Source organism: Acipenser ruthenus, chromosome 39 (genome assembly GCF_902713425.1).
Source record: "Acipenser ruthenus chromosome 39, fAciRut3.2 maternal haplotype, whole genome shotgun sequence".
NCBI classification, from domain to species: domain Eukaryota; kingdom Metazoa; phylum Chordata; class Actinopteri; order Acipenseriformes; family Acipenseridae; genus Acipenser; species Acipenser ruthenus.
The window spans coordinates 5,582,948-5,604,783 of NC_081227.1; the positions used below are offsets into that span (position 1 = coordinate 5,582,948).

Below are 21,836 nucleotides of genomic sequence, written 5' to 3' on the forward strand. Positions count from 1 at the left end.
AGTATAGAGGGGTACAGATTGAGGGAGAGTCGGGGGCTCTGTTACAGTATAGAGGTGTACAGATTGAGGGAGAGTCGGGGGCTCTGTTACAGTATAGAGGGGTACAGATTGAGGGAGAGTCAGGGGCTCTGTTACAGTATAGAGGGGTAAGATTGAGGGGGAGTTGGGGGCGCTGTCACAATGAGGTATAGTAAAGGGGGGCACAATTAATGCATGCCTATATATGTATTTTTTTGTGCTGAGATGGAACTACAATGTCGCATTACAGCATGTGCACTAAAACAGTGCCCAACACATAACACAAGGGATTTAGAAGCAGAGAAATGCGTTATGAATCTGGCAATGAGAATGAACTTGTAATCCATGCAAGACCAAAATGAAATGAGAGGGCAAGGAGGCTTTTTTATACCGTGGAATCAGTTTTCTTTTTCTATAATGACGAGATTACTTTTTATTTTAAAGTTTGAGCTGAGTGGGTCTGGGTTGTCTGTCAGCCGAGTGACCCTAAATCCTCTCTCTCTCTCTCTCTCTCTCTCTCTCTCTCTCTCTCTCTCTCTCTCTCTCTCTCTCTCTCTCTCTCTCTCTCGTAAATCATCTGGGTTTTGAAGATGTTTTAATGACCCCACAGCTCTGCAATCTGATTATTAGCATTGGGGAGGGCAGGAGGCTAATTGAAGTGTCACTCAGCACAGAACTGTGCTTCTCTTTTTTTCTGTTATGTGGAAAATCATCTGTTTGAAAAAGAAGATTCAAGGGCTCCACCTCTCCAACTGCTTCGATGGGCACTGATTCTGCAAAGTGAAATGTCATTGAATGCTAGCGCTGCTTTACATTTACTTTGAAAATGAAGTCGCAGTGTGCAAATCTTGCTAGGCCTGCATTGTCACATGCTTTGAATGGAACGAGGGCTTCTGTTCAATCTGGCAATTAGGATTCTACAGACAAGCTGAAAGTCAGGTCAAGGTACATTTGGAAATAATGACAATACAGCAATATTGAAGCCCAGAACTGCTCAGAATAACAGCAAGCACCATACAATAGTGAGGGAAATGTACACAATGTAAAATTCTAATGACATTTGAAGGTACTGTCACTTTAAGTTAATTTTCTATGGAGTAATGTTTCTATGAGGTAATTCAAGTGGAATAAACTGTAAGACAAATGTTGTGATTCTTCTGTAATATGTGACTTGGCATGAACCCATTGCTTTTAGCATTCTGAACGTCTGTACATTCATCTAAAAACAAATTCCCTCGACTGTCTATATTGTGTTTCTAGACCCAGTTTGGAAGTTCTGTGCCACACAACTTGATCGGATTTATTTGTTTGTCTTTTCAGACATTCGTTAGTAAGACTGGTTAAAAACGATCTTAGCACAAACAGCGAAAGTGAAAATAAATAAACGAAATAGGATATTAAACACGGAAGAAGTGAAATATTACAAAAATGTATCAGATAAACACCATGAATGGAATAACATTGGGAGCCTCATGATGTTGCATTTGCTCACACATCACAGGACAACCAAGAAGAAATCCAGACTGAGACCTCAGCATTGATTGCATACGTGGGAAGGGTAACTGGAGTCCTCAGCGGCAGACAAACACACAACCCCTGAGCCCCTTAACGCTGCATTCGTTACCACACTACCTGCTCAGAACAGAGAGAGGTGTCGCTTTCTGCAGGCTGTCGGCTGTTTCCGAAGGGGGGCAGACCTTCTATTTCAGGGCAGGTTTGCACTTTTAGCCATTAATCAACCCCTTCTCTGTCAAGCACTGCACCTGGGGATAACAGAAACTGACCCATATAAAGCTTTCATTGATCCAGCGAGCCCAGTAATCCCAGAGGGTTAGTGCTGGCTAAAAGTAACTGATACATTTGCAAACAAAAGCTGCTTGCATTTAGGCCATATTCAGAAATAAAAAACTAAAATTCTGCAGTGTGAATCCCTCGCTTTGCACATGGCTCCTGATGCATGGGCATGTCAGAGCTGGGCTGTCTTCACACTGGGGTACCAGGTCTAGTCTGGGATGGCAGGCTGAGCGATCTAGGTTGCCTGCAGAGCTTATGAAACAAACCGTGGCCATCTAGCTTCTGCACGCAGGCAGCAGTGGCTGTGCAACTGCAATGTAGCAATTCATGTTTCTTCCTTGATTGGCTGTTGCCCTTATATTACCAGGGCAAGTTTTATAAGTGTCTCTTATTTTATAAGAGATATCATCTAGTGCAGTTTGGGCTGTCTCCTCAACTTCTCAAACAGTGTGAAATGATAAAATAAGTGAACCCCTACACACAATGTTTGACCTTATTATAAAAACCTGATATTTTATATATATATATATATATATATATATATATATATATATATATATATACATATATATATATATATATATATATAAATATTAGCTCAAAGAGCCAGCTGCCCAAGCTGCCCAACATTTTGATAAGTTGTACATATCTTTCTCAAGGGAGCATGTGAATCAAAACATTGTAGATAGATATATATATATATATATATATATATATATATATATATATATATATATATATATATATATATATAGGTTTATATATATATATATATATATAAATATTTGTCCATCAAATCAACAGTATGAAGGTGACTCTTGAAATCAGGACTTAAAGGATGTGTTGCAGTAAGAATACCTCTGTTAAGAAAGGGGAACAAGACTAAAAGACTAAAATATGCACAAGAACACAGAAATTGGACTATGGAACAATGGTCAAAGGTGCTTTGGACTGTTGATTTGATGGACAACGACACCTGTGCCTTCTGCCAGTTCTGTTGTCAATTCAATGCTTGTCTTCTTTCTATTCCTTAAGGATATTTATTATCTTCAAGTATTGCTCATCCTTGTTAGACAGCTTTTTGGGTCTTCCAGTCCAGGGTTTGTCAATTACAGATGATGTTTCTCTGTACTTGTTGATTATGCTTCAGATATCACACCTTGAAAATAAAGTAATGCAAGTTATTTCACTCAATGTTTTTCCTTCTTTATGCAAGTCAAGGTTGTTATAATAGTAGAAATCACTAGTGGAGGCTTAGAGTAAATTGTTGATGCTCATAATGCATCTCATATATATATATATATATATATATATATATATATATATATATATATATATATATATATATATATATATAGTCCAAAATGAGCAGGGAGGCAGAAGGATAACAGAGAAGTAGTGACACAACATGACAAATAATGATCACAGCTAACTGTAGTCGAGAAAGAACACATTTCAGGATAATAAGCAGGTAATACATTAACTATTATTAAACATGATAAAAAGAATCCCTTTAATGCCCTCCAGCAGGAATGTTCTAATTGTTTCCCTGAACTGAAGCTCTGCAGGCACAAGATCTGCTTTCCCAAGCTAGCTGTCACAGCACTGTCTCTGCTTGAATGCCACTCAACAGCACAGCACTGCCAGCTGAGTTTCTGGGGAATGGTAAAGAAAAATCTGTCTCCTCTCAAGCAGATGCTGTTGTTTGAAGACACACACACACACACACACACAGAGAAACACAAACACTGACATACACACACACGCACATGCGCTCACACACATACAGGAGCGTAAACAACACACACACATGCACACACACGCGATCGTAAACAACACACACGCACGCACACACAGAATACAAACCTATTAATTACACACTAAATAAAAAAATTTAAAAAACATGTCATTGCCTGAAACCAAGTGAGTTGGTCTAGTGGAGTTAAAGCAGGACAGCCTCATTTGATTATTTTTAGTTTTTTATAATTAATTCATTCTCTGATTCATCTGAAAAACTGTGGCTTCATCAAAGAAGCCTGAGTCAAGGACTCCGGAGCAGTCAGTTGCTGCATCTGAAAGTCAATTAAATTGGGATTTCTGGTTTAATTGCTGAGTGGTGGACTAATGGCTTGTTGGCACTTGCCAATGACATTTTGAATGAATATCTGCTCAGTCAGATAAATCGGATAAACAAGTTCTGAATCGGTTTTCAACTAAGCCACAGTTTTTCACACCTAAAGGTGCTGAAATGATGGATCAGTGTGCTTCACAGGTTCCACACACACTGGCTACTGTTCCATACTGGGAGCAGCAACACGTGTATGTTCAGTCCGATTGCTGACCTATTTGATTGTGTTTTAAAATGTTCTCAGTAAGTCATGTTATTTATTCTGTGTTTCTTAAAATACACGTAGGCCGTCACTTTTATTTTCCTACAACGTAGCACTTGAAAACAATGTAGAAATAAAAGTTTTCGAAGACGACAGACATGAGAAAAAAACATTCTACATAATGTACAGAAGGACAAAGAAAAGAGACTCATGGACTTAAGCAAAGTGAGTTCTCCTGCACCAGTGGTATCCAGTCACGATCCTGGAGGGCCCTTCAACTCCAGGTTTAACAGGTAAAATGAACTGCTTCAGGGTCTGGATGGAGGTTTAATTGGTTCCATTAAACAATTTAGAACAGGGTTGGAACAAAGACCAGGACTGGAAGGGTCAACCTTGGCCACCCCTTTCCTAAATACCTCCTTCACATTATAGTCATTTCTTAGTTATTATCATTTTATTCTACCGCTGCATATAATTGCTGTGCAATTATTGTGTAACATGTGTTCAGTATTTGAAAGATATTGTTGCCTCAAAGATTTTTTCCTTTAAAAAATATAATTTCTATTATTTGTATATATATATATGTATATATATATATATATATATATATATATATATATATATATATATATATATATATATATATTTGCTCTTGTATTACTGTATTTTATTTGAGGATATTCAACTGGCAGAGCTGTGTGTTTGGTGGTGGTTGGCAGGGATGGGGTTAATTCCTGTCCCTGCCAAAAAAAAAAGTGAGAATATGGCTGCTCCTTAATTTAATAATTAGTGATAATTGAGAGCAGCCACATCCTATAAAAGAAGAACTCAAGGGTCCCGCATGTGGCAAACTCACCCCGAGTTTGTCACAGTAACTCCTGGAAATGCTCTGACTGATTTCTCCATTAAAGCAGATTACAATCTTACTGCTGTCCTTCCCAGCCTGCCGCCTCCTTATTTAATTGTATTCCAGTAGAACGCTATGTCCGGGTTTATGAGTTTATTAAAATCAAAGACATCAGGGTTGACTACTTCTCCTCTACAGAGGAAGGAAGCAAGATTGTTCTTCTGTGAATGGCAACTCTGAGGCGCACACAGAATACGAACACCACAGTTTCTACACAGGCGCACAGGAAATATAATGCGTGCAGTTTCCTTTCTTCTATTTGAACACACTTTCTTTTTTAGGTTACTTGATACCATAGGCCATGTTTTCAAATCTGCAACTTCAGTCTTTATCTAGAACCAAACAACTAAGTTATACAACTGTAGTCAAAATTTTACATACCCCAATGGAAATTTAGAATTTCTAGAAATTTCTCGAAAGCAAATAATTATAGGAAAAATATTTTGTAGCAAAAGTTTTGCTTTTGTGGATGAGGAAAAAAAGGTAGATGCCTACAATTATTTATTTCTGCAATTTTTTATTTAAAAAATGCTAATTGAAAAGTATTCATACCCTGACAAGGAAAATGAAATGAATAGCTAGTTGATGCACCTTTAGCAGTAATAACAATAATACATTTTCTATCTATGTGGCTATTTATTAATGTATATATGTTTTTTACAAAGATGTGGCAGGGCAACTTCTCGAACTCCATAGTCACACAAACTTTAACATTTCTAAAAATTAAATAAACAACGTGGGACCCAAGGGATATTTACTGTTCTCATAAGCACCTTCAATGTGTTTTATTTTATCTTTCTGTAACATCAACATGATTTTATCTCCTTTAAAAAAAAGTAAAGTAAAAATGAAAAAAGGGAGAAAACGCTTTCAAACTATAACCCCCGTCTGTCCGATGTACTAGTAACACTTTATTTTTTTGGTTATTAACCATCAGAACTGCATTTGTAAAGTCTGTGAAGTCATTTGCAATGATGCTAGAAGCCATATCAAACAGTTATGTGATATAATCTTCAGAATGTGCCTTTTAAAGAAACATCTACCTGCCACTCACTTTCACAGGGATTCCTGTGGTAGCAGCACAGCCTGCTGCTGAATAACGTTGAATAAATCCACTGAAGTCAAGCTCAGAGCTGTAGCGGGATGAAAACGCACTTGTTAATAGATATAACTTGTGGAAGCAGAGGATGAATGTTCTGGGAAGCAACCATCTGCCTTTCCAGTATATACTATAGACCTTGAGTCTGTCTCGGATTGTATTCTCTCCTAATGCCCAGATGCAGCCTACAGGTATCACTGTAGCAAGGCTATTATACTGTAATAACATTAAGATTTTAAGATGCTCTTGCATGGACTTGTTCAAACACTGACATGACCTTCAAAATAAAACACAGTGGAACGCAAAGCAACATAGTAAGGATGCTGACGACAATGGCTTGTTTATCTGCAGCTACAGATATCATTGTACAGTCTGCATCAGAGATCACTGTGCTGCAGTAAGTAGGCAGGATTTATATGCAGGAAGGTCAAACTGGTGCTGCTGTCCCACTTTCTATCTACATGAAAGTACATTGAAGTAAAGACTCTATGAAAAGTTGAGTCTATTAAATAGTGCCTCTGCAATGCTGGATTCACTGTACACAAGCATCCTAGGAACTCCCTGTGAAGTCTTTAAACAGCCCGAGAGAACCGTACTTCACATTGATGCTACCCTGAAGCCCTTTATAGCGTTCTGTGTCTGCAGCCGGTATTAGTTCATTTTTTAAATTTTAATTTTTTGTTATAGAAAACAGACTCTATATAAAAAACTAAGGTCTGACTGTATGAGAATCAAACATTACAATGCTCTAAAACTGAATGATGAAATTGATTTCTAGAGAAAAATGTTGTTTTTGAAAGTAAGATAGAGAATCTGCTTTTTTTTCTCTCTTGAGGCTTCAAGCAGTAACAGACTGTAACATACAATAATAATAATAATAATAATAATAATAATAATAATAATAATAATAATAATAATAATAGAGAGGGAGAGGGAGAGGGAGAGAGAGAGAGAGGGAGACACAGAGAGAGCTATAGCAAATATTTTGCATCACCTAGAATTTTAGGATTGAGACATTAAAAAAAAAAAAAAAAACTATATGAACATCATTTAGATCGCAAAAGTCTACTGGAAGCCATAATAGTAGTATAGTATTTCATGTTGGATTTTGAAATGTCAGATTTTATATGTATATATATACAGATATTGAATTACATATTGTTTTGTAGTTCTCCAGTTTTCCAAATATATATATATATATATATATATATATATATATATATATATATATATATATATATATATATATGAGAATCGAACATTATTGTATTTCTTGTTATTGTATTTCTTGCTCTTATTGTATTACTTGTATTGTAACACTTAATGTATTTGCTTACAATTGTAAGTTGCCCTGGATAAGGGCGTCTGCTAAGAAATAAATAATAATAATAATATATATATATATATATATATATATATATATATATATATATATATATATATATATATATATATATATATATTAAACAGGCTTAGGTGGGTGTTATTGCCAGGGGGAAGTGTTGAACCCCTTAATTGGAGCTGACTGCCTAATTGGAGATGACCCTTCCATGGTAGCCTAGTTTTCAGAGATTAAGTCTGATTCCTTCAGTGTCTCATTGAGGCACAGTCACTCAGACAGACAGACAGGGAGTTGAAGGAGGGAGGAGCAAAGCTTTGGAGCTTCAGAGCGCTCTGTACTGTACTGTACTGAGCTGCTCTGTGTGTCTCTGTGAGCGTGTGTGTGTGTGTGTGTGTGTGTGTGTCTGAGGCTGATGCTCCTAGATTGAGAATAGAGTGCCAGTGAGGGAGAGAGAGAGAGAGAGAGAGAGAGAGAGAGAGAGAGAGAGAGAGAGAGAGAGAGAGAGAGAGAGAGAGAGAGAAACAGAACACTCACATCAACAGAAGAGCACAGCAGAGCAAAGCTGGCAAGCTGGCACAGAGTCCGAGAGGGACTAAGAAAAACAAACAAACAGGAACTCAATCATAAGCAGCAGAAGAATAAAAACAAAGAGCTCGACAAGGGAGACTCACTGAAGTGTACCGCACTGTACTGTACGAAGTTCATTTGCATTCCTACTTACCGCTGTACATGCACAACTACTTTGACTTCTCTCTAGCAATGAGACCTGGCGAAGCTTGCATCCTTCTCTACTTCTGGCTTGCGGGACAAGGTAAGAACCGGGGGGTTTCTTTTCAGATACTGCATTTCTATTGTATATGCATGGCTATTAATAGGCTGGCCCCGACTGTGCAAATGCATCTCTTCCTTAGTTGCCAGTCAGGAGACTGGCAGCGTTTCCTTGCTGCAAATCGGGATGCTTGTAAAACTAGGAATGCTGACTTATGAGCAAGTTCTTGCTATGTGGATGTTGGACCGTTTATTGCTTCTGCTGGTAGCCTAGCTCTTAGACTTTCAGAGTGCCTTTATTGAGTTGATTTCCTCTTTCAAATGCTGCAGGTTTTATATCTGTTTATTGGCAACACAGTAATATAAAGATGTGTTTGAAAACCTTTTACAGCCCATTACTGTAGTCAATAGATCATCATTCTGGGAAGGGTGAAACTTCACTAGTTTTATTATTTGGAGGTGTAGCGGGTATTTTGTCAGGCAAATTGGGGCATGCCACTCAGTGTCTTTATATTCTTCAACAAGTGAAATCACATACAAAGAGAATATCCAGATTTGTCTTTTATTAAACATTCACATTCTCCAAAATATAAAGATTTGCTATAAAGGCAGTAATATTGGTAATCGTCCACCAGGTGGTGGTACTGAGTAGAAATCCTCGAAGATAAACAGTAACACCTTGAAGTGTGCCTGATTTATTTTCTGTGTAAATAAATTGGACTTGAACCCACGCAATCTCCTAGGTGAGCCACAAACAATGTGAGGTGTCCATGATTTTAAGAAAGAATGTCTCTCTTTTAGAGTTCATGACCCTGGCTGGAACTTGACTTTGTTCTTAGGTGTGTGTGTGTGTGTGTGTGTGTGTGTGTGTGTGTGTGTGTGTGTGTGTGTGTGTGTGTGTTGTGTGTGTTTGTGCGCTCTAATCCTCAGAAGCTAAACTAAGGGGAAGGGTGGAAAACAAATCTTTTATATTTGAGTCACCGTCTTTTAGAGATCCGTGACATTGAACATTTTTCACACCTCAACTGTCATTGAGAGCCCTGTTTATTTATGTATTAATGTATTTATTTATCCTTTTTTCTATTTTATTTTATTTTATTTTTAAAGCTGTTAAGTTCTTAATAGTTATTTTATGAAATTCAACACAGTCACACAAAAACCCCTTCCTTAGATCTGAGGAGAAAAAATATGTATATATACTATATCTATACAATATATATCAGAAGACACTGTTCTCTAATCTGAATCTGACTAATGAAGTTTTAAAAATGCTCTCTGTGGGTTTAAGATGACTAGAGCAATTCACAAAAGGCTGGCAGTTTTATGATATCTTTTTTATGGGTTTGTGGGGAGGGGGGGGGGCATTCTGAATCTTTTCCAGTTTGTTAAGCTTCCAGAGGGGAAAATGGTACATAGCTATCCCCTCTGGGATGCAGTTTAGTTTAAAAATACTGTTTTATTACTGTATGGATACTGAGGGAAACAGTAAGATATTCCATTACAGCATTTACTTTCTCGAAATTAAAATATTTAGTAACCTGGCTGTGACAGACATACAGTACTGTTATACCGATAGATAGATAGATAGATAGATAGATAGATAGATAGATAGATAGATAGATGGTTTCTTAGAAGGTGAGAATGTATACCTACAGTACAATACTCACACAGTACTGTAAAGGGGCGGGAGCTGTTCTTGGTGCTGAATCAATGCACTGCAAGACTGAGGGATATTTGTTTAAAGAAAAGGCGACATCATTTCAGCCTGCAGACACTCGTCCGATCTCTTCCAAGTAATCTGCGTCGTCTTTTCTTCGTTTGACTGCTGCTGTTTGCTTTTCCCCGACTCCCCGCTGTCCCTGAGCTTTGTTCGGTGGTGAAAAGTTTGTATATTTTATAATTTCCACGTCACGTAAACAAGAGCCCCTCTATAAAATTACAAACACTGGCTATACCCAACCGCCGCTACGGCGCACCAGATCAACTGCGTTAGAACTGGCACACGTTTTAGATGCAGGCGGCTCCGGTATAACAGAGTATTCGCCATTCCGATTCCCTGAACTCCAGAGAATGCGTGCTCGTTGTCTGTCACCCCTAAGGAACAAGCACGTCCTCGTGAGTTTTGATTTAATTGTCATTCTCTCTCTCTCTCTCTCTCTCTCTCTCTCTCTCTCTCTCTCTCTCTCTCTCTCTCTCTCTCTCTCTCTCTCTCTCTCAAAAAAGTAAAGAAAACGGGACAGCATCGCAAGAAGCTGTCCGGCAGCAAATCTTTAAATACTTTGTAGGTCACAGCCAGAGGCCCAGCTGTACTGCATTATGTTAATTCAGCACCATTCATTTAATTTTTTTTGAGATTGTTTCTTTCTGCATAATGGGAGGGTTTGATGGTGTTGCTATTATTAGTGGAATGGAACGGTTGGGTTCAGCTTGTCGCGGATATCTTTGCTGTCTCAAAGGACGCCCTCGTTGGTAAATGGGATGATTTCATAGAGCAAAATGCCACCATGGATACAGAATCTTTCAAGATTCCAATCTTTCAGTGTTTACTCGTCATGTACTATTATTATATAATAATAATAATAATAATAATAATAATAATAATAATAATAATAATAATAATAATAATAATAATAATAGCTGTCATAAATGAATGTTGTAATTATTATTATTGTATTCCTCTTTAGCTGTTTGCCTCAGTACTGCTGGCCTAAGAGTTCCACACCGGGGGCAGTGCTGTATCGTGCTCTCTCTCTCTCTCTCTCTCTCTCTCTCTCTCTCTCTCTCTCTCTCTCTCTCTCTCTCTCTCTCTCTCTCTCTCTCTCTCTCTCTCTCTCTCTCTCTCTCTCTCTCTCTCTCTCTCTCTCTCTCTCTCTCTCTCTCTCTCTCTCTCTCTCTCTCTCTCTCTCTCTCTCTTAGCACAGAGGCATCCTATTAGCAGCAGACCCCCGATCCTGAATCTCTGATCTCCAGCATAAGAATTTCAGCACAAGACTCGCTAGTTCTGTGTGACCATGTTAAATACTGATCCTGTTCTTTAGCAATTCTACAACTTGAACCCATTTAGATTGAAAGGAATTGATAAGACTCCAATTGCACAGCAGCTGGATATGTTCCCAGTTTTACAAGTCACAGCCTAAGACCTAAACGGTGGTGTGTAAAGTTATTTGACAATACTCATCTTGCATTTAAATCGATTCTGGAATCTCCCCATAACATAATGTGGACTGACATTAATAAGGTCTGCACAGATGGCTAAACTAGTTAAACTCTGTCCCAACATAGACCTCTGTGCACTTAATGTCAGCTAATGCTGGCCTTTTGTGCCTCCCGAAGGTGAAATGTTAAAGGAGAGGAGAAAGTTAGTTTAGTTAGAATGCCCACAGGTTATGGAACTCATTGTCTGTTTTGATAAGATACACTGCACAAGTCAATCTTTTTAAGTCAAGACTAGAGACTTACTTTTATATTTTAACCCTTTTTAACCTGACTTACAAATATAATAGTTTTTATCCATTTCATTGGCTTATTTCTCTGTTTTTAGACATTGTGTTTGATCTATCATTCTTATTAATTTCTTGTTTTCTTCTTCAATTGTTTTATTTGGATTTTTTATTATTGTTATTATTGATCTTATTATTATAATTATTTACTTTTATTTTGAAATTCTTGATACTCTGTACATTAATTAATCAACTAAGGAGACAGGAACAAGTATCTATATTTAAATAGAAAAAGGAAAACATTTATTTTTGTGTAAATTTGAACATAACAAAGACTTCCAAAAACATGTTTTATTTCATTATTTATGTTTATTATTTTGGCTGCCTTTCTGCTCTTGCTTTGCAATAAAACTGCATGTGTTTGATATTAATATTCTGATGTTCCAGCGCAGTTGCCAGTGAGGGGTTTTTCTTTCACTGGGATTTGTGAGTCAGCCTGAAGCGCACCTTCAAGCATCAATATGTCCAGATATGCCCCACTGTGTTTGCAATGTGCTGTAGTGATAAGGCCTGTCTTGTTTAATTTAGTAAGGTGAAAATGTGATGCTAAGAACCCACTTTCAGTTATTACACCTTGAGTGCTTGCAGCGGTGAGCCGGGTTGGGCATTCCAAATTGAGAGAAAATCGGGGGTAATTGCCGATTCCAAATTTAAAAAGAAAAAAAGAAGGCACAAGCCAAAACGTTTGTCTTCTTGTCTCTTAAACCAGTTTCTAGGAACTGAAAATCAGCTGCTAGGAATCGGACGTGCATGGTTGCGCCGGAAGGCCTCTTCTGTTCTTGTACGTTTTACCTTGTTTTAAAGAAGGCTCAATAAGGGAAAGTGCAAAATACAGCCCTGTGTTGTGTTCCTCTAGTTAACATAACAACATGTTTGCATTGCATGGTGCTTTCCTGTCACTGTGCAGACTGCATTCAGGTTGAAGCACTTTATCCTGCCACAACACTGCACCTTTGATGGAAGCACTTTCTCCATTCAGTTCCTGTAAGGAATCAAGCATGAATAAAGCATGAGGGGGCACTATGCCTTGTTTGTTACATTTTTCATGACATCTTTTTTGAGAACATGCCAACGTCTTATCCCATTGTGAATCAGATCCCTGCCACGACAGCGCCCCTACAATCCTCAATGGAATCATTTTATCCACATTGGAATTCTCTCTTTGAAGGGAATTATGTTGGATTGTGTGATTGCAGGGCCCAATGTGAAATAAATCAAGCAGATGCTGCTCAGTCCAAGAGACACCTGCTAAGTGGATGGCACACTCCCTTTTCCTGTTTACACGTGTATTTGCAATATACTATTTGAAAATAATAATAATAATAATAATAATAATAATAATAATAATAATAATAATAATAATAATAATAATAATAATAATAATACACGGGTCACTATTCATATTTCTCCCCAGGCTGTGTTCTTTGTATGCCACTGCAGAGCCCTTGTTCAAAATGTTTTTGACACATTACAAGACAGATTAATGGGTCCTAAATTGCTGCCTAATGCTCATAAAACAAAAGCAATATTATTTTCATCTGGATCTGAGAACCCGTGGAAACACGGGATCTGTCTCTTTGAAAGGGGTATTAGACATGCGAAGAAGGTCTCAGAATGTGCTGCAGAATATGAAATGAAAGAGTGTTTGCTTAAACAACAACAGTGCTTAACATATAAATCCATTAGATAGGATTGGACCTTGACTTAAGAGACACATTTAGATTCTCTTTTAAAGCAATGAAAACACAAGTGCAATATTTGAACAAAGTAAATACAAAAAAAATAAAAATAAATAAGCAAAACCATTGAAACAAGAATATACAGCATGTCGTAAGTATTTTATGACAGCAAATGTGTTGTGCTGGGTCGAATATTCTAATATTCAAAACTGTTTGAAATGCATTCAGTGGCAAAACACGAGCATCTTTGCATTCGTTCATGTAACAGAATTATTAAAAGGGCTGTATTGAACAGATGTCATGCAAACTAAACTAATGCATAAATGACGCCATAATTAAATAACACATTTTATTCAATGTTTCTGTCCATTTATTAAATAATTGAATTGACTGTCAGGATATTATTTTTTGCTGTTATGGTTTTGGTACAAATTATACTTTTGTTTTCCAGCTAATTCAAAATTAAAGAGTATTTGAATAACCGTTTACATGTTTTCAAAAAAACAGTTTAGCCTAGCACTATCAATTTGAGAGAAAATAACTTCATATTTATACTTGTATAAAATGTGCATGTGTCCATGGATGATTCAATTAATATCTATTACACACACACACACATACAATACCACTGGGGATGACCTTAATGCATTAATATATGCAGAACCTCATCAGTTAATGCACAATTATGAGAAATCCAAATGGATTTGCATATGGCCAAACGCCATCTCCCATCAACACTATAATATGTAAGATTAGTGGATCAAGAACTGCCATGTGTTTAAAGAACATGTTCCATTACCAGTTAAATGAGAATCTAAGAATAATAACAGCTATTTATAATGTGATGTTGTATAATGACATCTGTGGTGCAGTAATCACTGAGGATTGGGAATGTAATAGTGCTTTTGATGGAAGTTCCCAGGATCTTAAAACAGTACACCTGGACAGATCCACATTCTACATGAAGCTGTAAGCATTGCTCTTAAATCTTGCAGAAACACGGGCTACACCGCTGATGGCTGCAAGCCCAGCTCTGCAATATAAATGGTAATCAACCTTTTAACTTTTCTACAGAGAATCAAGAGGGGAACAAAATACCTCACCTGTGGATAAATGCAGTATATGGACACTTCTTAGCTGATTCATTAGGAATGCATATTTTCTCATGTAACCATGGATTTAGGCAATCGATAGCATGCAGTAACACTTTTGAGTGTGAGATATGGGGTTAGACACAGACGACCTCCACCCTGTGTCTCGGAAGACTCAAAGCTGCCACTGTCAGTTTCAGCGAGGTTAGGACAGGTTCTAATGAAGTGGCAAGTCAGTGTTTGCAGATCGGGGGCACAGTGCCAGCTTCACAGTGTCTAATTAGGGGGTTTGTTGCAGGAAACGGAAGAGCATTTGACACACCACTTAGGGAACATGTCATATGGAGTGGATCACTTTGCAGAGACAGGGAATTCCCACTTGCCCCTAACAAGCGCACTGCTCAGCCTGTGGCTCAGTATATTGAAGTCCTTTAATATCCCCCTAACCCTCCCCCCCCCCTCCATCCCCTTTCACGGTACCAAACAACAGCCTGCCTTCACAGCTGGTTACAGACCAAAGCGTATACTCTATACAGCCCCACTAACAAGTATTCAGAAGAAGAAACTGGGCAGATTAATAAATGCAATGGTCGGGGTCTTTGTTCTCAAAGAGAAAGATGCTTTTAATATCGTTTCACATTGCCTGTCCTATTTGTTGTGTTTGCAATCATTCCCCGTTTTTCTCTAAATCAGCCTTTACAGTAACTTGTTGGCCTAAGTACTGGAACTAACAGCCTCCCTCCTTCAATTCTAACCATGTGACAATGTGACCTTTCAACTCTGCAAGCCTCGCTATACACTGTGTATGAGTAGAGCGGGTCGGACAAGCATAGTTGAGAATTGACATTGATTTGAATGGAACGAGGACTACTGTTCAGTCCCAGCTCAAAACAAATGTTCAGAAAAGAAGAAAATGAAAATGATTGAATATGGGAGTAAAATAAACCAGAACCCCAACCCTTCTATAGAAACTGTTTTAGAGAACAATGACTCAGCCATCCAACCCACAGCTTCCCAATCTAAATTCACTGCTCAGCCACCTCTTCTCCAAAGTCCCACATTATGATTGAACCACCAGCACAGGTCCATTATATGCTACGATAGCGCGTAGGAATTGACAGCCTGTACGGTAATCATAATTGATGGGTTTAGGACTATGAAATTACACAACCCACACGGAGCAGTATGTGATTAACATGCTAGTGTTAAGCTTTCTAAAATCCACCATGCCTCCTAAACCTTTATGTTGGGTGTGAATGGTTCCATATAGGAAACAGGAGGTTATTCATTTGAATGCCATTTAATTAAATTAAGAATTGGAGTAAAAGTTTCCCCTTCTCCTTTCATTGTGAAACAAAATCAGTTTACCCTTGAAAGACCAGGCTTCAAAAACACCCTTAAAATACAAGACTGTTGGACACCCCAAAACAAATTAAATAAACTCCAGATTCTACATCAACTTTACAGTATAGAACATTCAAAATAGCAAACAGCTCCATATCCAAGGAGAATCAGGGGATCCAACAGGATACTCATCAATCACTAGAGATACTTCATGAAGAAGAAAGGTCATTGATAAACTCAAATCGCTCTATTTTAACAATTAGCTACAAAGTTTTCCCTTCTATCTAACATGCTAGGGTTGTACTCTTATTTTATTGGCAGAGTCTTCAATAACTTTACAGTACAGATATACAATAAGGCAGGGGTCCCCAAACTGTGGACCATGGCCCAAAGGTGGACCGCAACGCAGTCCAGAGTGGGCCGTCGGAGCAATGACATTGGATGTATTTTGGGAGCCCCTGCTATAAGGTACCAGGTGTATTTGTCATTGGTTATAAATGGAGTTAAAGAGGGTGGCATGGATAGTGATAACAGAGAGAGCGTTTGCACAGAGTGGGAGAGCCTTAAATGAGAGTGCAGTTTCCAGATTCCTTATCTGAGCAATAATGTTCAAAGAGACCCTTGTAATGAAATGCGAGCGTACGCTAGGCAGATACAAGGCATAATGTTAGATCAGATAGCCTGCTGATGGGGTGAAGTGTATAAAAAACATTTTTCAGGGACAGTGGCAGAGATCTCTGTAATGATTACTGAAATGAGTACTATGAAGCAGTCTTCTGCACTGTGGCCCAGAAATATTACCACAGCAGTTTCTCTTGTACTTGTGTTTGCATGATTCGTAACACGTAGCTGATAAATACACAAAAACAGATACATAGCCTACAAACCATTTTTAAATGACATGTCCATGCAATTATATATGTATGTATTTGATCATTCGATAGTGTCCTCGATTGCAGCAATCTGTCTTTGTGAGTAAAATCCCGTGGGTGGAAACCAGAAGTCCAGAAGACTGTTGACAATTTGTATCAGTTAAATGGTTTCTTATTATTAAGCAGTAATGATTGTGTACTTTTTCAGAAGTACCGTGTTGGCATATTTCAAACAGGGACTTTTCTGCAGCAGATTTTTTTTTTATATAAAAGAGTTACTCTTTAGTGTTAGACAAAATGTTCTGTTGCTTTTTTTTAAGGCTAATCTTCTATTTCCACTTCACTCGTTGCCTCTCAGAATGTTCTGTCTTCCAATCTGAAGAGGCTAAATGATTGCAGTTGGTGTAAACAGGCATTTAGAACAAAAAATAAAAATAAATAAAAAGGAATTGAAGGAATAAATCTAACTGTTCTACCTTGATCTGTTTTATATATATATATATATATATATATATATATATATATATATATATATATATATATATATATAATATATATATATATATATATATATATATATATATATATATATATATATATATATATATATATATATATAATGCAGTGTTTTTACATACTATGCTATTTCCTTGTTATGTTAATATGTTTATTTGTTTTTTTGACGTTATGAATGCTGCATGGGGTTCAAACTAGATGCAACGTCTCAAATCAAGGGCAGTTCTATTGGGGGATTATGAATTCAATTAGCTGCGGTGGGGGGGTGGGGTGGGGGGGTGTATCTGGCCTATGCTGGCATTTAGACAAAGCTCCTAGCTTAACATTGCTGTTCATCTTTGAACATGTAACACACAATGTTTAATAATGTCTATAAAAAATACACAAATTAGATCTTGGTTATCCAGTGGCGTTGCTCTGATTTGACTGTTGTGGGGTGACACACCCCAACACTGCATCGCTACCATGGACTCCATTAACAGTGTGGCCCATTGAGGGATGGTTGGGGGTGGTCAGTCCCAGACTGTGTGCTTGTATTTGAAGTTAGAAACGAGGTGGTGGGTCTCAGTCATATCAAGCATTCCTGGGGAGTGTGCCATCTCTAAATAAATCATGGGCTCACAGAAGCTCAAAGCCGCTTGAGATCTGAATCAGGGTCCGCAGAGGAGAAATCCATAGTGATGGAGCTGCAAGGTCTATAGGCTGGGCCTTGGGTCTCAATCTCAGTTTAATTGGCGTTTTTTTTTTAAAGTAGGGCAACTGCCAGAGCACAAGGACAGCTTAGCAGAGAGAGCGCGTCGCATCATTAAGAAAGACAGTTCTAATAAATTAAAGCAGCAGACTGCTGTGAACAAACAGTCTAATGGAAATAAAGTGCAAATTATCATAGCCCAGAAATTAATATATGGAAATATACATATATTGTGAGAGGCTGTTATTGCAATAGGAAATTACCACTCGGAAACACAAAGCGTTTTTTCAATGATATAAGAAAGAAAAGATTAATCCGACAACATCCTGCAAACGATCCTACTTCCTTTGCTCAAAGGGAGCCACGCTCTGCTAATACCGCGCGGCTTGAGAAAGCCTGCAAGCATATGTCATTAAAATGCTTAGACATGTGGAAAGAAGCATGTGGAGATAGGAGAAGACTGCAAGCTGGACGGCTGGGGAGAGTTCATCAGATGCAGTGAGCCCCACATCCACCTCCCCTTCCCTCAATCACAACCCTCTGCGATAGCCACAGATAGGGTGGACTCTGCTAAGGGACTCTGCTGACAGGGATGTGTATAGGCAGGGGGGGTAAAAGCAACAACACCCCAAGACTGGACGTGCAATAGCAAGTGAGCCCCCTACTGTATATAACCCTAGTGAGATGCTAATAACCACCGCTTGTTCCTTTGTCCTCCTTGTAGTGGAGCGGCCATATATTCTTTTAGATTAAAGGTCCTCCTGACTCAGTCACTGGCTTACCTACTTTTGCATATGTGTTTAATGTTCTGTATGAATTGGAAGTGTCTGAATAAAAGCAACTTTCCCTACAGGGGCATCATCACAGCATATGGTTCCACAGCCCTTATTTTTTGCTATTGAAACGTGGATTTGAACTTGGCTATGTAGAATGGAGTTTTGAGCAATATATCTGACCAGTGCTGCGTTGCATAGTGGTGTGTGCTTTTCAAAGTAAGTGGCAGGTCGGAAAATCCCACAGTGAGCCAGAATCAAGGATCAAATGCATGACTTTTACACTGAGCCGGATAGTGAAACTGAGAAACCGAGACGTGATGCCAGAGCTGTTCTGTCAAGCAGGACTGGAGCTGAAAAGACACCAAGCATGATCGAAGTGAGGGTTGTGTGTGTGTATGTAGAGAGGAGGCAAGTGATGGAGAATGGAGCAGCTGTACTGTGGTGGTGCCAGAATTATTTTGTAATCGGGAAAGCAAACTTGAGGAGAAAGGGGGACAGGAGATACAGAATTTCCCGAGGCAGAAAGAGTCTGTCAGGCAGATTAAGTCTCTTCGGAGAGTGAGAGCGGAGAGTGAGAGCTGGGAAATTGAATTAGTTCATGCTGGGATTGTGTGTGTGTGCATGTGTGTGTGTGTGTGTGTTTTGTGTTTTGTGTGAGTGGAAGTGGGAGTGGGAGTGGGAGTGGGAGTGGGACTGTGTGTGTGTTTTGTGAAGGACAATAATAAATAACACCAGAGATTCACTTTTTATTTCATGCCCAAATCCTGATCATGCCAGTCCAAATCTGAGTCCAGATACAGGCTGGACTATATCACACAATTATGGACTGTGTTAGAGGCTGATGATGGTGAACAGCTACTGTATTACCTCAAAGATCAGAGATGTCCTGTGAGCTACCCAAAGTCACAAGACTTGAATGCAGTTGAGATAATTCGATTTTGGAAAGGAGTATTTCGTAAAATATGGAAGCTCATTTTGATCTAAACACATCCTCTTTGCTTCACTTTTTCAACAAGCTCCCATGGTTAAGAGGTGAAGGGGCTTCAAATACAGCATGAGAGGACCTTCCAGTCATTTTGGCGTTCCAAATAAGTTAGCATCACATGTTCGTAAAATAAATGAGTATTATACCTAAAATGACATGCTATCACCAGCTGCAAGCAGATTTTTCAGCCTATATAAGTGAAGGCAATGAAACCTGCCACATCAGTGTGTATCTTCACTAGATCTTTTGCTATAAAGAGCAGACCCAGGCTTGGGGGATAGTTCAAAGACAAAAGGAACTTAAACAGGGCTGCTTTTTAATCAGAAATTCTCTTTGACCAGTGTGCACATTTTCTTGAAGTTAAAGTGCTTGCTAATTAAAGATTTATTAAAAACCCTGTTGTTTTACACCTAGCCCACTCAACTGCAACAACTTTACAGAAGATAAGAATTGACTCAGCTCTGTAAAACTAAGAGCAGCCTCTCTGAATACCACCCTGCAGTCTTTAACTCTGTTATTCACTCTGATGTTATCACCCAGCAGTGATATAGTTTAGGCTAATAGTATAAAACAGACCCGTCTGTAAATCTCTTTTTTCTTTGATAGAAGAATAATCACTTGCATATTTCTTTTGCCACTGGAGTTCTGAGTTCAATTGGGTTCTTTTTTGTGTCAAAATTAGAATGCAACAAAATTAAACTGTGGATTTAAATGTTTCACATATGTGCATTTTCTTTCCATTATTAATATCATTATAGTTTCCCCTAGGAAAAGCGGCTAGGAGTATGAGCAGATAGCAATACATAAATACACCGTTGTAAACATGCCCAGTGACCCACAGACACTCAGAGAGGACAGGGGGCTACCTCCACTCTCAGATGTGTTCTGGCTGACACGCTGTTAAAATGTGGGGCTCTGACGCAGAGATGGAGTTTCAAAGATCTGGCAGTGTCATGCAGTAGCAATCTGCTCCAGTGGGAATTGAGAACATGCTGTGCACACTTGCTATTGCTCAGGCGCTGAGATCAGATGGAATCAGGCTCATTCAGAGAGGTGCAGCTCTCCAGAAGAGAGATCTCCGGGGGGTGTGAGGTGCATTATTCTAGGGCGTGCTTTTTATGTTAACCTCAGTAACTCAAAATAAGCATCTCAAACTGTGGTAGGAAAACAATATAACATCTACCGTAATATAGTACATACTGTACCCAGTGTCCTACATGGTATTAATGGCAAGGACACGTGTTCCTGTGTGCAACAAATCAATTCACTTGATGGGGAATGCCTGGTTTGTATCAGATCTTACAGGTGAAAGCTGACACAGACCCTTATAGAAGTTTACCACAGTATTTTTGCATGGTATTTTTGGCAGTTTTACCATGCTTTTCCATTGGTTAAAACTGTGCATTTAACATAGTTTATCCTGGTTTGCCATGTTTATTAATATGCTTTACTATCCCTCGCTATTCTTTATAGTGCTTACCTATGCTTTGCCTCTGCTTTCACTATGCTTTATGACACTTTGCTATGCTTTTACTGCGGTAATGTTTTGTGTATATCAGGTTAATGTTGAATCTTATGTTGGAGGAAATAAGGAAAATGAGTAGATTCTCCAAAGACAGTGAATGTAGTTCAGATTTCCTAAAGAAAGAGTAACAAATAAAAAGCTCTGGCGACAAGTGGTTGTCGCCGCTGAGCTGTTCTCAGCAATTGATCATTTTTATCTTTCATCAGGTCCATAAATATACAAGTACTTAAAGTGTGTGTGTGTGTGTGTGCGTGTGTGTGTGTGTGTGTGCGTGTGCGTGTGTGTGTGCGTGCGTGCGTGCGTGCGTGCGTGCGTGTGTGTGCGTGTGTGTGTGTGTTTAGTCTGCAGTCGTTCCACTAACACTTTTCATCTTGTAAATGGAGCAGATTGAACTGCAACATACAACGCAGAGAGCTAAAGAGGATTACCCCTGTTTCAATAGCGCAATGTGTTGAATTTAGAGTGACAAGGATTTCTACAGATTAGGGGACTATGTGTCTGTCGTCCCCTCCCCGCCTTCCCAGTTGAATTTGGTTGTAAGGTGTGGTCATTTTATTAAGAAAATCATTTATTTAAAAGTGACTGTACTATATAAGCAG

The 21,836-nt window shown here is 38.5% G+C and overlaps 1 protein-coding gene across 2 annotated transcripts in view; it reads left to right on the top strand.

The window, feature by feature from the left end:
- The first annotated feature begins 7,851 nt into the window (after positions 1 to 7,851).
- The window catches only part of LOC131707258 (kin of IRRE-like protein 3), a 159,458-nt gene continuing 145,473 nt past the window's right edge, over positions 7,852 to 21,836 (top strand). The window contains exon 1 of one of the 2 annotated variants that reach the window (XM_059009571.1): positions 7,852 to 8,301. In XM_059009571.1, coding sequence (XP_058865554.1) covers positions 8,220 to 8,301 — 82 coding nt within the window. In that variant the 5' untranslated portion in view covers positions 7,852 to 8,219. The remainder of the gene's footprint in view (positions 8,302 to 21,836) is intronic. The other variant, XM_059009570.1, reaches the window with a different exon arrangement.